Source organism: Cydia amplana, chromosome 19, assembly GCF_948474715.1.
Source record: "Cydia amplana chromosome 19, ilCydAmpl1.1, whole genome shotgun sequence".
NCBI lineage: Eukaryota > Metazoa > Arthropoda > Insecta > Lepidoptera > Tortricidae > Cydia > Cydia amplana.
In genome coordinates this window covers 6,171,683-6,182,583 of record NC_086087.1, presented here as the reverse complement: position 1 = coordinate 6,182,583, position 10,901 = coordinate 6,171,683, and the positions used below count along the sequence as shown (strand labels likewise).

Sequence of the window (10,901 nt, the reverse complement as noted above, 5' to 3'; positions counted from 1 at the left end):
CTAAATGAGTTTCCTATGTATCCTTTGAAAATTTCCTGATATTTCCGAGAACTTTTCCAACTCTTCTGAAACTCGAAAAGCTGTAATTCCAGGACAGTATTAGATTTTCTAGAGTACTATAAATGTGTAATATTAAGCTAATCTTGCGATTTCACTCACGTACTTTTAGTCAGTTAAGCCGTATAATGAGTTAATTAACTTAGTGTTCCAATGTCTCACGACAGTTTTAATTCGGTTATATAGGATGTCCAGTAATTAATGGAAAACCTTCTAACCAAGAGGGCACCTTGGGCTGATCCAGAAAATAAAAGTCCCCTGGGCTGTAAACGCGAAAATCGAAGTTCGCAAATAGCGAACTTCGGTGTTCACGGTAGGCCCTCTAGTTTTTGAGATACTCGCACTTTTTTCTAGTGAGACAAGGAACAAAAATTAGAAAAGTGCTAATATCTCGAAAACCAGGGTTTTTTTTGTCCTCAACAGTCGATTTTCTGGTGCCCTCTTGGTGATTAGATTGGTTATCCATTAATTACTTCGCACATTATTGCCATTTTTTAAGCTGCTTGTAGCGACACTATCTCAGGGCAGAAGAATCTTGTCACGTTTTAACTATTGGATACCTCATTCGCTATCCCATACTAAAATTATAGCACACAGGTCAAAACGTTTGCAAACAAAAATCATCTTCTACTAATATCATTTAAAAACAAGCAACGGGTTGCACTCCGGGAGTGCTGGCAGAAGTGAAAACTCAATGAGATTGTAACAGTTTTTTGATCAGGTCACGTGTCCGTCTTACGAAGCGTCTTACGTCTTACGTCAACATATTTTTTCTTGACTTTTGCAGTTTTAATTTCCTATATTTATTAAACACAATGAACGATGCTATACAAATCTATGCCTTGCTTTGCCTTTAATATTCCTTGAGAACCGATAACTACGGAAATATCTACATTTCACCCGAGCGAAGCCGGGTTTTCATCTAGTATATTTATAAAGTACTCACTCATTTTCTTTCGCTATTTTACACAGACGGTCAAGTCATCATCAGTCACAGTCGCAGTCGTGTGAATTAATACACATGTATACTTATACATTTGTATCATTCAAACGCTTTTTTAACGCGCGTTGAAAAAGCTGCCATGCGAATAGGGCCTTGTTACGCTTGTTTAAAATTCGAATAGACATTGTAAAGTTACCTTGCAGACCTCGCATCTAAATATATTTGGTCATGGTATTTTGAGTTTTATTCACCAGTACTAGAGTTCACTTTTATTAGCGATTTCATCAAGATGTAGCTTTATTGAATTATGTCATTGAGTGGTCCTTACGGTCCTTACGCTCTCGAGTTTATAATTTTTTCCCTAAAGTGCCCCGCGCCGCTAAAGAAGTTTTCACTTCAAAAATATTTTCCGCAGGGCACAGATTTCGGGGACCGGACCTTTAATTTTTTCTAATGTTGTTTATTTTTTAAGTAGTTTTATTTTAATGTTACCTAGTTTAGTTTTCATTTGTTTCGTTTATTTATTTATTTTATTTATTTAGAAATTTAATTCAGGCAACAAGGCCCATATTACAAATACCTTACAGACTAACATACATATGTATTTTAAAACTTAAAACTAAACACTAGTTATTTAGTCGATAAAACGGCGTGGCTCCGTTGCATCGGCTGCTCCTGTGTGTGTGTGTGTGTGTGTCTGTGTGTGTATACATAGTTTTAATGTTTTCCAGGTAAATATTCAATTAAACCTTTCAATCATACAATTCAATTAATCTTTTATCGTGCAAGTAATCAATTCATTCAAATCACAATAAACAAGAGCTCAATTCATTTCAAACGCCTTTATTGCACTCCTTAAAAACCCAACCCAGCATAAAGTAAGAAAAAAAAAACAATCAATACGCGCGGATGGTGGTGAAAAGATCCAGAATTACTTCCTTTCCATATCTCAGCAGCTGGAAATTCACGTTGCCTTTATCTCCCTTCTTGACACCAGGGGGGATTGGCAGAGGGAAGTTCTTCGGCGGAATTTCCACATTAAAGTAGCGATATGTACCCTATAAACAAAAAAAATGGACTGTTATAGTATTTTATGCAACCGTTGTTTAAGAGGGGTCAAAAAAGGCGAGTGGCGTGAGTAACAATTTGAGGCGAAGCCGAAAATTGTTAATAAAGACGCCACGAGTATTTTTTGACTCAGTTAAGCAACGTTGCATACAATACTTTTTCTACGACCAAGCACTTATTTTGAAAAAAAAATGTAAATTTAACAAATATTTTTCATTCAACAAAAATAATACTTTAAACAAGTATGTAGAATCATATAGGACATATATGTAGGTAAACAAACCAAACCCGGCCACCGCGCCCCGCGCCCCACGGCCGGTTGGTCAGCGACACCTTCTTGTAACTCATGAGGCCCTGGTACTTGCTCTTAGTTAAATTACAATTTTGGATAGTTTTTTTTCTCGATTTTGGCCACAGTAGCCTATGGAGACTAACAAGCAACGCATCTTGCTATATTACGGGTGTCACATGCGCGTTTCTGACTTCTGAAGCAATTTTATTGTTTCTACTATAGAACCTGATGAATATTTTGTAAATTGGCAGCTATTACACTTAGTACTCATCTGTCAGATATGACAATTAAAATTAGGTTGGCAACAATGTATTTCATACAATATTTTTTAAGTGGTGATTACACGAAGTATCGTAAAAGTACCAAAAAGATACTACGTATATGCACAAATACTTTTTTGGGGAATAGACTAAAGACTTAAGACTAAGCTGAAAATATATTATTTCTACTCCCGTACTTTTATTTGTCATTTAAAGGGTCGTGCACACACCTTTAAAACCCTACTTTATAGTTGTCAAGACAAGTCTCTAGTATATTCCCCAAAAAAGAATTTGTGCATACACGCAGTATCTTTTTGGCGATTTTACGATACTTCGTGTAATGACCACTTAAAAAATATTGAATGAAATACAGTGTTGCCAACCTTATTTTAAATGTCATCTCTGACAAATAAGTGAACCATAGATATGTTTTTTTTTTAATTTCATTCATTCATTCATTCTTTTCCCGCCAGTACCCTCCATTTTTGCTACTTCTTGAATTAAACATATTTGTTAAATTTACAATTTTATTTCAAAGTAAGTGCTTGGTCGCAGAAAAAGTATTGTATGCAACGTTGTTTAACTGAGTCAAAAAATACTCGTGGCGTCTTTATTAACAATTTTCGGCTTCGCCTCAAATTGTTACCCACGCCACTCGCCTTTTTTGACCCCTCTTAAACAACGGTTGCATAAAATACTATATCTACACACATGTCATTAGTTCTCTATAATGCGTTCAGAAACCGTAGGAAATGACCAGCTTTAATTCAACCAATTTTACTATGAGAACTTTCTTATCTGTGGTAGTAGGTAAATTCGTACTTTAATGTTATTACATTACAGATTTTTTGTAACGTTATGAGTTTAAATTTGGAACAGCAATCTAAACTCAAGTGGGTCTCTATTTTAGTATCCATAGATATTAAAACAGTTAAACGTCAATTTAGTATGTTTTGTTAATATAAACCGCACGATATTTGATTTCGAGTGACGTGATAAATAGAAATTTCATTCTTTTGTCTAGGAATAATAAAAACTACGGATGCGTTACATGCGTGAAAAAAGTTTTCATTCACCGCCATTTGAAGTACAGTTTATCTTTTAATTCGTTTAAAGTACCTATGTGTTTAGAAAAGTATTGTATGTAACTGTACATAATTAGGCATTAAAACATTCGTGTGATCCTATTAAGAAACTCACTAACGTTCGTTTCTTAAACCCACACTCGTATTTTAATGCCAATCATTATGTAGTAGTCACATAAACTACTATAGCATTTGTACCTAAGTAGGTACCTATCCTTTTAGGTAAGTATAATCTGGACCCTTCCAGATTCATTGCAGTAAAAGAGGAAGATCTTCGCAATTTGCGAAATTCGGGCTATTACCCCTCAGATTAGTAAATCAAGTCTACAGTGACCAGTTGAAGGCACACTTTCTAATTGGGAACGATGGTTACAAGACAAGTCTGTAACTATTTTGATAGCACGACACGCAGTGCATTTGTTATTTTAAACGTCAAACTTCTATGAAATTATGATCAATTAATACTCACAGGGGCAACTGGGCATCCAGTTAAATTGGAGTGCGTCGCCGCAAGTTCCACGATCCACGGCTTATTAAGAGCTTCACAAGAAATAAAGCTGAAATCGATTGTGTTGCCACTTGGCAGCAAATAGGAGAACCTTACCTGCAATCAAGATATTTTTATATAGTTTGCATCGAATGACATGATAAGATAAGATAAGATTTATTTATTGTCAAAGCTGTGTTGGTACATAACTATAACTGTGGTGGTATAACTATATATATATGTTTTATAATTGAAGCACTTAAGCTTATTGACGCTTAACCATACCGATGTCCTGAAGACAGTTATATCTTGTACCGTGATATTATTGCCAAAAGTCGTGTGTATATTTGCTGTGATGTTAGTGAGGTAGGGTTCGTCACAAGTGTTTGATGTTATGGGAAACAGAGGGCCTACCGCGAACCACGTTCGACGTGTTCCCTCTCTGTCGCACTTGTAAATTCGTACGTAAGTGTGACAGGGAGGCAAAACGTCGAACGTGGTTCGCGGTAGGCGCTCAGTTCTATCTCGTAACGTGACATTATTGACAAACGGCGTGTGTATATTACAGGTCTCTTGTACTAACCGTAACATTATTTCCAAAAGTCGTGTGAAGAGTCAGAGTGACGTTAGTGAGGTAGGGATCGTTTCGCCGACGACGCGCCGTAAACACCTGCACGCCACTTATGTACGCCGGGTTCGAATATTTCACCACGGCTCCCTCTTGCAATATTCGAAGTTTCTATGTTTAAAAATATTGGATAGAATTTAAAGGAAAAACTAAGGTAATAATCATAAGGAATCAATAGGGCCTATTTAGAGAATACGAGTATTTTGAATTAATGTTCAATAAATAGTGCTAATATCTTGAATAGTTTTTCTGTATCTCAAAGCTTATCGAGTGACCTATGGTCTTCATCAGCAGCTTTTGCCTGAATAGGTACGTTAGCCTGGTACAATATGCTACAATGATTTGGCAACAGGACCGGCTCTTTATATAGAGTACAGCTTACATGAATCGTTATGAAATATACATAAATATAAATTTCTATGTATATTTTTAGCTATTGGGTCAAATATATATCAGAAAAGTATCACTTCTGTGGACACTCCAATGAAAGTTAACGTCCCAGGTACAAGTAGATACATAATATATATCATGTTTTTTTATTTGAGTCCCATAATATATCCCACGTGCATCTTAAAAACCGGCCAAGTGCGAGTCGGAGTCGCGCACGGAGGGTTCCGCACCATCAACAAAAAATAGAGCAAAACAAGCAAAAAAACGGTCACCCATCCAAGTACTGACCCCGCCCGACGTTGCTTAACTTCGGTCAAAAATCACGTTTGTTGTATGGGAGCCCCACTTAAATCTTTATTTTATTCTGTTTTTAGTATTTGTGGTTATAGCGGCAACAGAAATACATCATCTGTGAAAATTTCAACTGTCTAGCTATCACGGTTCGTGAGATACAGCGGTGACAGACGGACGGACGGACGGATGGACGGACGGACAGCGGAGTCTTAGTAATAGGGTCCCGTTTTTACCCTTTGGGTACAGAACCCTAATTAGCTTTCGATTCTCAACCTTTGCGTTGCGTTGTGTAGGTACAGGAAATACGCGAACGAGTTAAGTATGCCCTATTGCTGAGTAGGTATTACGCGAACGAGTTAAGTATGCCCTATTGCTGAGTAGGTATTAGGTACCTATGAAATAAAGCATTAAGCAGGTTGAAATACGTATTTCCATGCGATTGTTCTGTAATCTGAATATCCATCATACATCGAATTTATATGAAACACTTTATGTTATTTTGATAATATTTTATTGAACTCACTTATATGCACCTAAAGTATATATAAGTAGAATTTTTGAACTGAGCATTTAATAGAATTAGTATGATTATGATATAAGTAAGTACAACGAATACTTTATGAAACAGAAAAAGAAACATTAATTAATAAATAGTAAAATTAAAAATACTCACCCCATCGACCCCCAAAAATTGTAGAAAAATAATAGCAAAACAGATGCAAATAAAAAGTTTCATGAAATAAACCCTCAAAAAATATAACATATTGTTAAAATTTATGTTCAGCTTGTTAAGCCTCCTGTTGTATTCGCAATCAAATGAGAAAATTGAGGTTATCCGGTATCGTTTTTGGTGATCATGAGCAATCATTAGTGCCATAGATGTTATCTACATCGGAAGAGCTACAGAAAATCGATGATACACCTAGTAATTATATGATTTACCGTTACGTAAGTACATAATTATATCATTTAGGGACTCAACTTTTTTTAAACATTATGGTTGTGATTGCCCGTCCGCATTAACTTTTTATTATGCTTATAAATCGTAGGTAGGTGTGTAAACTGTGTAAAAAAGTTTAGAACAAATATAAAAATATCTGCAGCAGTATTACAGCGCGACATTACTACAGGAAACGTCTAATTCAGTGTTATGTTTTTTATCGCGTCATATGGCGGTTACGCCTAGTGATGTTATTCAATGTTTGGATTCCAAACGCTAATTACCCGTCGGATTCAAACTGCACCAGCATTGCTGCAATAGTATTTCAGAGCGACATTACTGCCTCCTGCATTGCTGCCGTAAATGTCAAAAATCCGGGCAGCAACATCGATTTTGTCATATGCGGCAGTAGTGCAGTCGGCAGTAATGATCTGGTAACGAAGATCATCGTCTTCTAATATAATTTCTATCATTCATTCGACTACAACAAAAAGACCACATTTCAATTCAAACACACTTTATTGCACACCTTAAAAAAATAGAAACCCTAAAGAACATTAAAGTAGAGGAGACCGGGGCTAGTTGTTATCGGAGTAATGTGTTCCGGCGGTAATAACTTTGTAAGGAAGTGAGATAGCAATACATTTTAAATGCAAAGCAGTAACGTCTGGTAAGGCGCAACTTTTGCAACCATTTTAGTTAGCAAATACAGTGGAGTTAATTATCCGTGTATGATGGAATTAACAATCAATACACGCGGAACTTTATGACTAGATCCAGAATTGATTCCTTTCCATTTCTCAGCAGTTTAACATTTACGTTGCCAGAATCCCCCTTCTTGAGACCGGAGAAAAGGGGAAGGGGGAAGTTCTTCGGCGGGATTTCCACGTTGTAGTAGCGATATGTGCCCTTAAATAAATAAAGCAATATTATAGGACAAGTCCCATGGTAAGCTCAGGAAGGCTTGGGTTGTGGGTACTCAGAAAACGATATATATAATAATATAATATATACAAATACATAGAAAACACCCAAGACTCGGGAACAAATAACTGTGCTCATCACACAAATATAGCAATCTGTTACTTATCGGTTGCGTCATAGTTCATTGCTGAATGCTGTTAGCCAGTCTGACAGTAATGTTTACGGCAACTGACGCTAAATCACATTTAAGACATACATATGTTGATTTGATATATCTATAGATATTCTTAATTCTTAATGTAATTTAGTCGTGTATGCGTCTAAAGTATGTATGTAGATCCTCAAACAGGTTATCACTAAGAGATATTTCGATGCAGAACAATTAGACTGTAATAGATCGTTTTGAACAGTAGAGATTTATCTCTATTTGGAAAGGTTATACAAAATGGCAGAAACTTTTGGCGCGTTGTTTTATTTATCCACTACTTATTGACCCTGACTATATACCCTTTAGAATATGAAATATAGTTTAGAGATACCTCATAAATATCATATTTTACACAAATATATTAAACTTACGGGTTTAACTGGACATTCAGTTAAATTAGAGTATGTCGCCACAAAGTCGTAAATCCAACGTTTATCAATAGAATCACAAGTACGAGTGCTGAATTCGATTGCGTTGCCACTTGGCAGCAAGTAGGAAAACTTTACCTGAAATTAATAAATCTCTTTAGGAATTGCAACTTTTTTTTTTAATTACACAAACGGGTCTACCGCTATATATGTATGTAGTTTCATTATTTTTACCTTAAATTACGACGTATCAGCTGAGTTGCAACAGCTTTGGTCACGGATAGACGGACGTCGCAACAATGACGACGAGAGAGTGACGTTTGCTGGGACGTCAGTCTTTCCGTGACCACAGCTAGTGCAACTCAGCTGAAACGTCGGGATTCAAGGTAAAAACCGGCCAAGTGCGAGTCGGACTCGCGGACGGAGGGTTCCGCACCATCAACAAAAAATAGAGCAAAACAAGCAAAAAAACGGTCACCCATCCAAGTACTGACCCCGCCTGACGTTGCTTAACTTCGGTCAAAAATCACGTTTGTTGTATGGGAGCCCCACTTAAATCTTTATTTTATTCTGTTTTTAGTATTTGTTGTTATAGCGGCAACAGAAATACATCATCTGTGAAAATGTCAACTGTCTAGCTATCACGGTTCGTAAGATACAGCCTGGTGACAGACGGACGGACGGACGGACGGACAGCGGAGTCTTAGTAATAGGGTCCCGTTTTTACCCTTTGGGTACGGAACCCTAAAAACAATTAAACTAGTTATTTCGCGGTAGACCCGTTTGCGTAATTAATTATGTGTACAAAACGCGTGAGTTTAAAGTGATGTAACTTTTTATTTGCTTACTCTATGTACGTGACTGTACATGAAATCCATAACAATTTTAGGAAAAAACATAAGGACCAGCCTCTTTAGATTTGTGTTTTTCATTTATTTCGAAAACAGAAGTATATCGTCAGGGGCCCGTTTCTCAAAAGCCTGTAACTTGTAATACAAGTGGAAGTCCCTTTCTAACAACAGCTGTCAAAAAGTGACATCCGCTTGTATTACAAGCAGGGATGTTGCGAATATCCGCATCCGCATCCGCAACCGCGGAACTTCCGCATTATTTTCAACATCCACATCCGCATAAAATCGATGCGGATTTAATGCGGATGCGGATGTGGAACAGTTCGGTACAGGAACGTCTTAGCATCGGCGTAAGTGCTAGACTGTGCTGTGCTGAGTGGTAATTTAGTCATTAGCCAAAAAAACTATTAGAAATTAGCAGTCAAGCGTGAGTGGGACTTAATGTACGGAACCCTTGAAACGCGAGTCCGACTCGCACTTGGCCGGTTTTTTTAAATAAAAATTACTAAAATGTAATATTTGACGTTTTTTATGTACCTATCTTGACATCCGCATCCGCATCCGCATCCGCGGATGTGAGCCTTTAAAAATCCGCATCCGCATCCGCTTCCGCGGATGTAAAAAAATCGGCATCCGCAAAATCCCTAATTGCAAGTTACAAGCTTTTGAGAAACGGGCCCCAGGTGACAACCAAAGTCATTAATTGGGTCATTATCTATCGACAATAAGGTCCCTTTTCATAGATAACGTCACAATTGGTCATTTTCATTTAAAGTTGTACCTACAATTGTTGTGCCATTTTTTACAATGACAGTAACATATTATTGCCATAACTTGTGTGTATAGTGCCAGTAATGTTGGTGAGGTAGGGATCGTTCACCAATGCCGCACCGTGAAAACCTGCACGCCAGTGATGAATAGGTACCGGAATATAATGACAGTTCAGACACTCTATACTAACCGTGACATTATTGCCAAAAGCCGTGTGTACAGTGCCAGTAACGTTAGTGAGGTAGCGATTGCTGATCCGGCGATGCATACCTGCACAGTTATTATAGTCCTTAATAGAACGACAGTTCTCTCAGTACTAGCCATGAAATTATTGGCAAACGTCGCGTGTATAGTTGCTAGTAGGGTTTGGCACCGATGTTCCCATGTTCTCCGAATAGAACAGTTCTTTCGTATACTAACCGTGACATTATTTCCAAAAGCCGTGTGTATAGTGGCAGTAATGTTGGTGAGATGAGGTAGGGATCGTTGCGCCGACGCCGCACTGTGAATACCTGCACAGTTATATAACTGTACTCCTTAATAGAACGACAGTTCTCTCTATCTATACTAGCCGTGACATTATTGCCAAAAGTAGCGCACTTATATAGTTGCAGTGATATAAGTGAGGTAGGGTTTGGCACCGATGTTCCCATGTACTACAGAACAGTTCTCTCGTATACTAACCGTGACATTATTGCCAAAAGCCGTATGTATAGTGGCAGTAATGTTGGTGAGGTAGGGATCGTTCCGCCGACGCCGCACCGTAAACACGTGCACGTTAGTTATATACGCCGGGTTCGAATATTTCACCACGGCTCCCTCTTGCATTAGTCGAAGTTTCTGTATTTAAAAAATATTAGATAGAAATTAAAGCACAAAATCTAGTAATCATTGAAGAATTTTTAATCAATTGGGTAGGAACAGAGGCGACATAATTATTTTTCTTGCCAGAATAGGTACATTAACTACAAATACTACAATAATATACCTATTTATGCTACAGTGTACTAGTAATATCGAGATGTTACATTTATCGTTATTAAATAGTATTTTATGCAACCGTTGTTTAAGAGAGGTCAAAAAAGGCGAGTGGCGTGAGTAACAATTTGAGGCGAAACCGAAAATTGTTAATAAAGACTCCACGAGTATTTTTTGACTCAGTTAAACAATGTTGCATACAATACTTTTTCTACGACCTTGCACTTACTTTGAAATAAAATTGTAAATTTAACAAATCTTATCAATTCAAGAAGTAGCAAAAATGGAGAGTACGGGCGGGAAAAGAATAAATGAATAAATCAAATAAAAAAAAACATGTCTATGGTTCGCTTATTT

At 37.2% G+C, this 10,901-nt stretch overlaps 1 protein-coding gene across 1 annotated transcript; it reads right to left on the bottom strand.

Moving 5' to 3' along the window:
- Positions 1 to 1,894: 1,894 nt before the first annotated feature.
- On the bottom strand, positions 1,895 to 10,394 carry LOC134657133 (uncharacterized). Its single transcript, XM_063512685.1, has 3 exons — positions 10,251 to 10,394; positions 7,948 to 8,082; positions 1,895 to 2,058 (listed from the first exon to the last, which is right to left on the bottom strand). The coding sequence occupies exons 1-3, from the start codon at positions 10,392 to 10,394 to the stop codon at positions 1,897 to 1,899; spliced, it is 441 nt and encodes a 146-aa protein (XP_063368755.1). The 3' UTR covers positions 1,895 to 1,896.
- Between the last annotated feature and the right edge of the window lie 507 nt (positions 10,395 to 10,901).

What these genes read in the sequence shown, in the direction of transcription:
- LOC134657133 (XM_063512685.1), bottom strand. Translation starts at nt 10,394, where the DNA reads ATGCAAGAGGGAGCCGTGGTGAAATATTCGAACCCGGCGTATATAACT. An exon ending in CTTTTGGCAATAATGTCACG is followed by an intron (nt 8,083 to 10,250) that starts GTTAGTATACGA and finishes TATTAATTTCAG; the next exon opens with GTAAAGTTTTCCTACTTGCT. An exon ending in CTGAATGTCCAGTTAAACCC is followed by an intron (nt 2,059 to 7,947) that starts GTAAGTTTAATA and finishes TTTTGTTTATAG; the next exon opens with GGTACATATCGCTACTTTAA.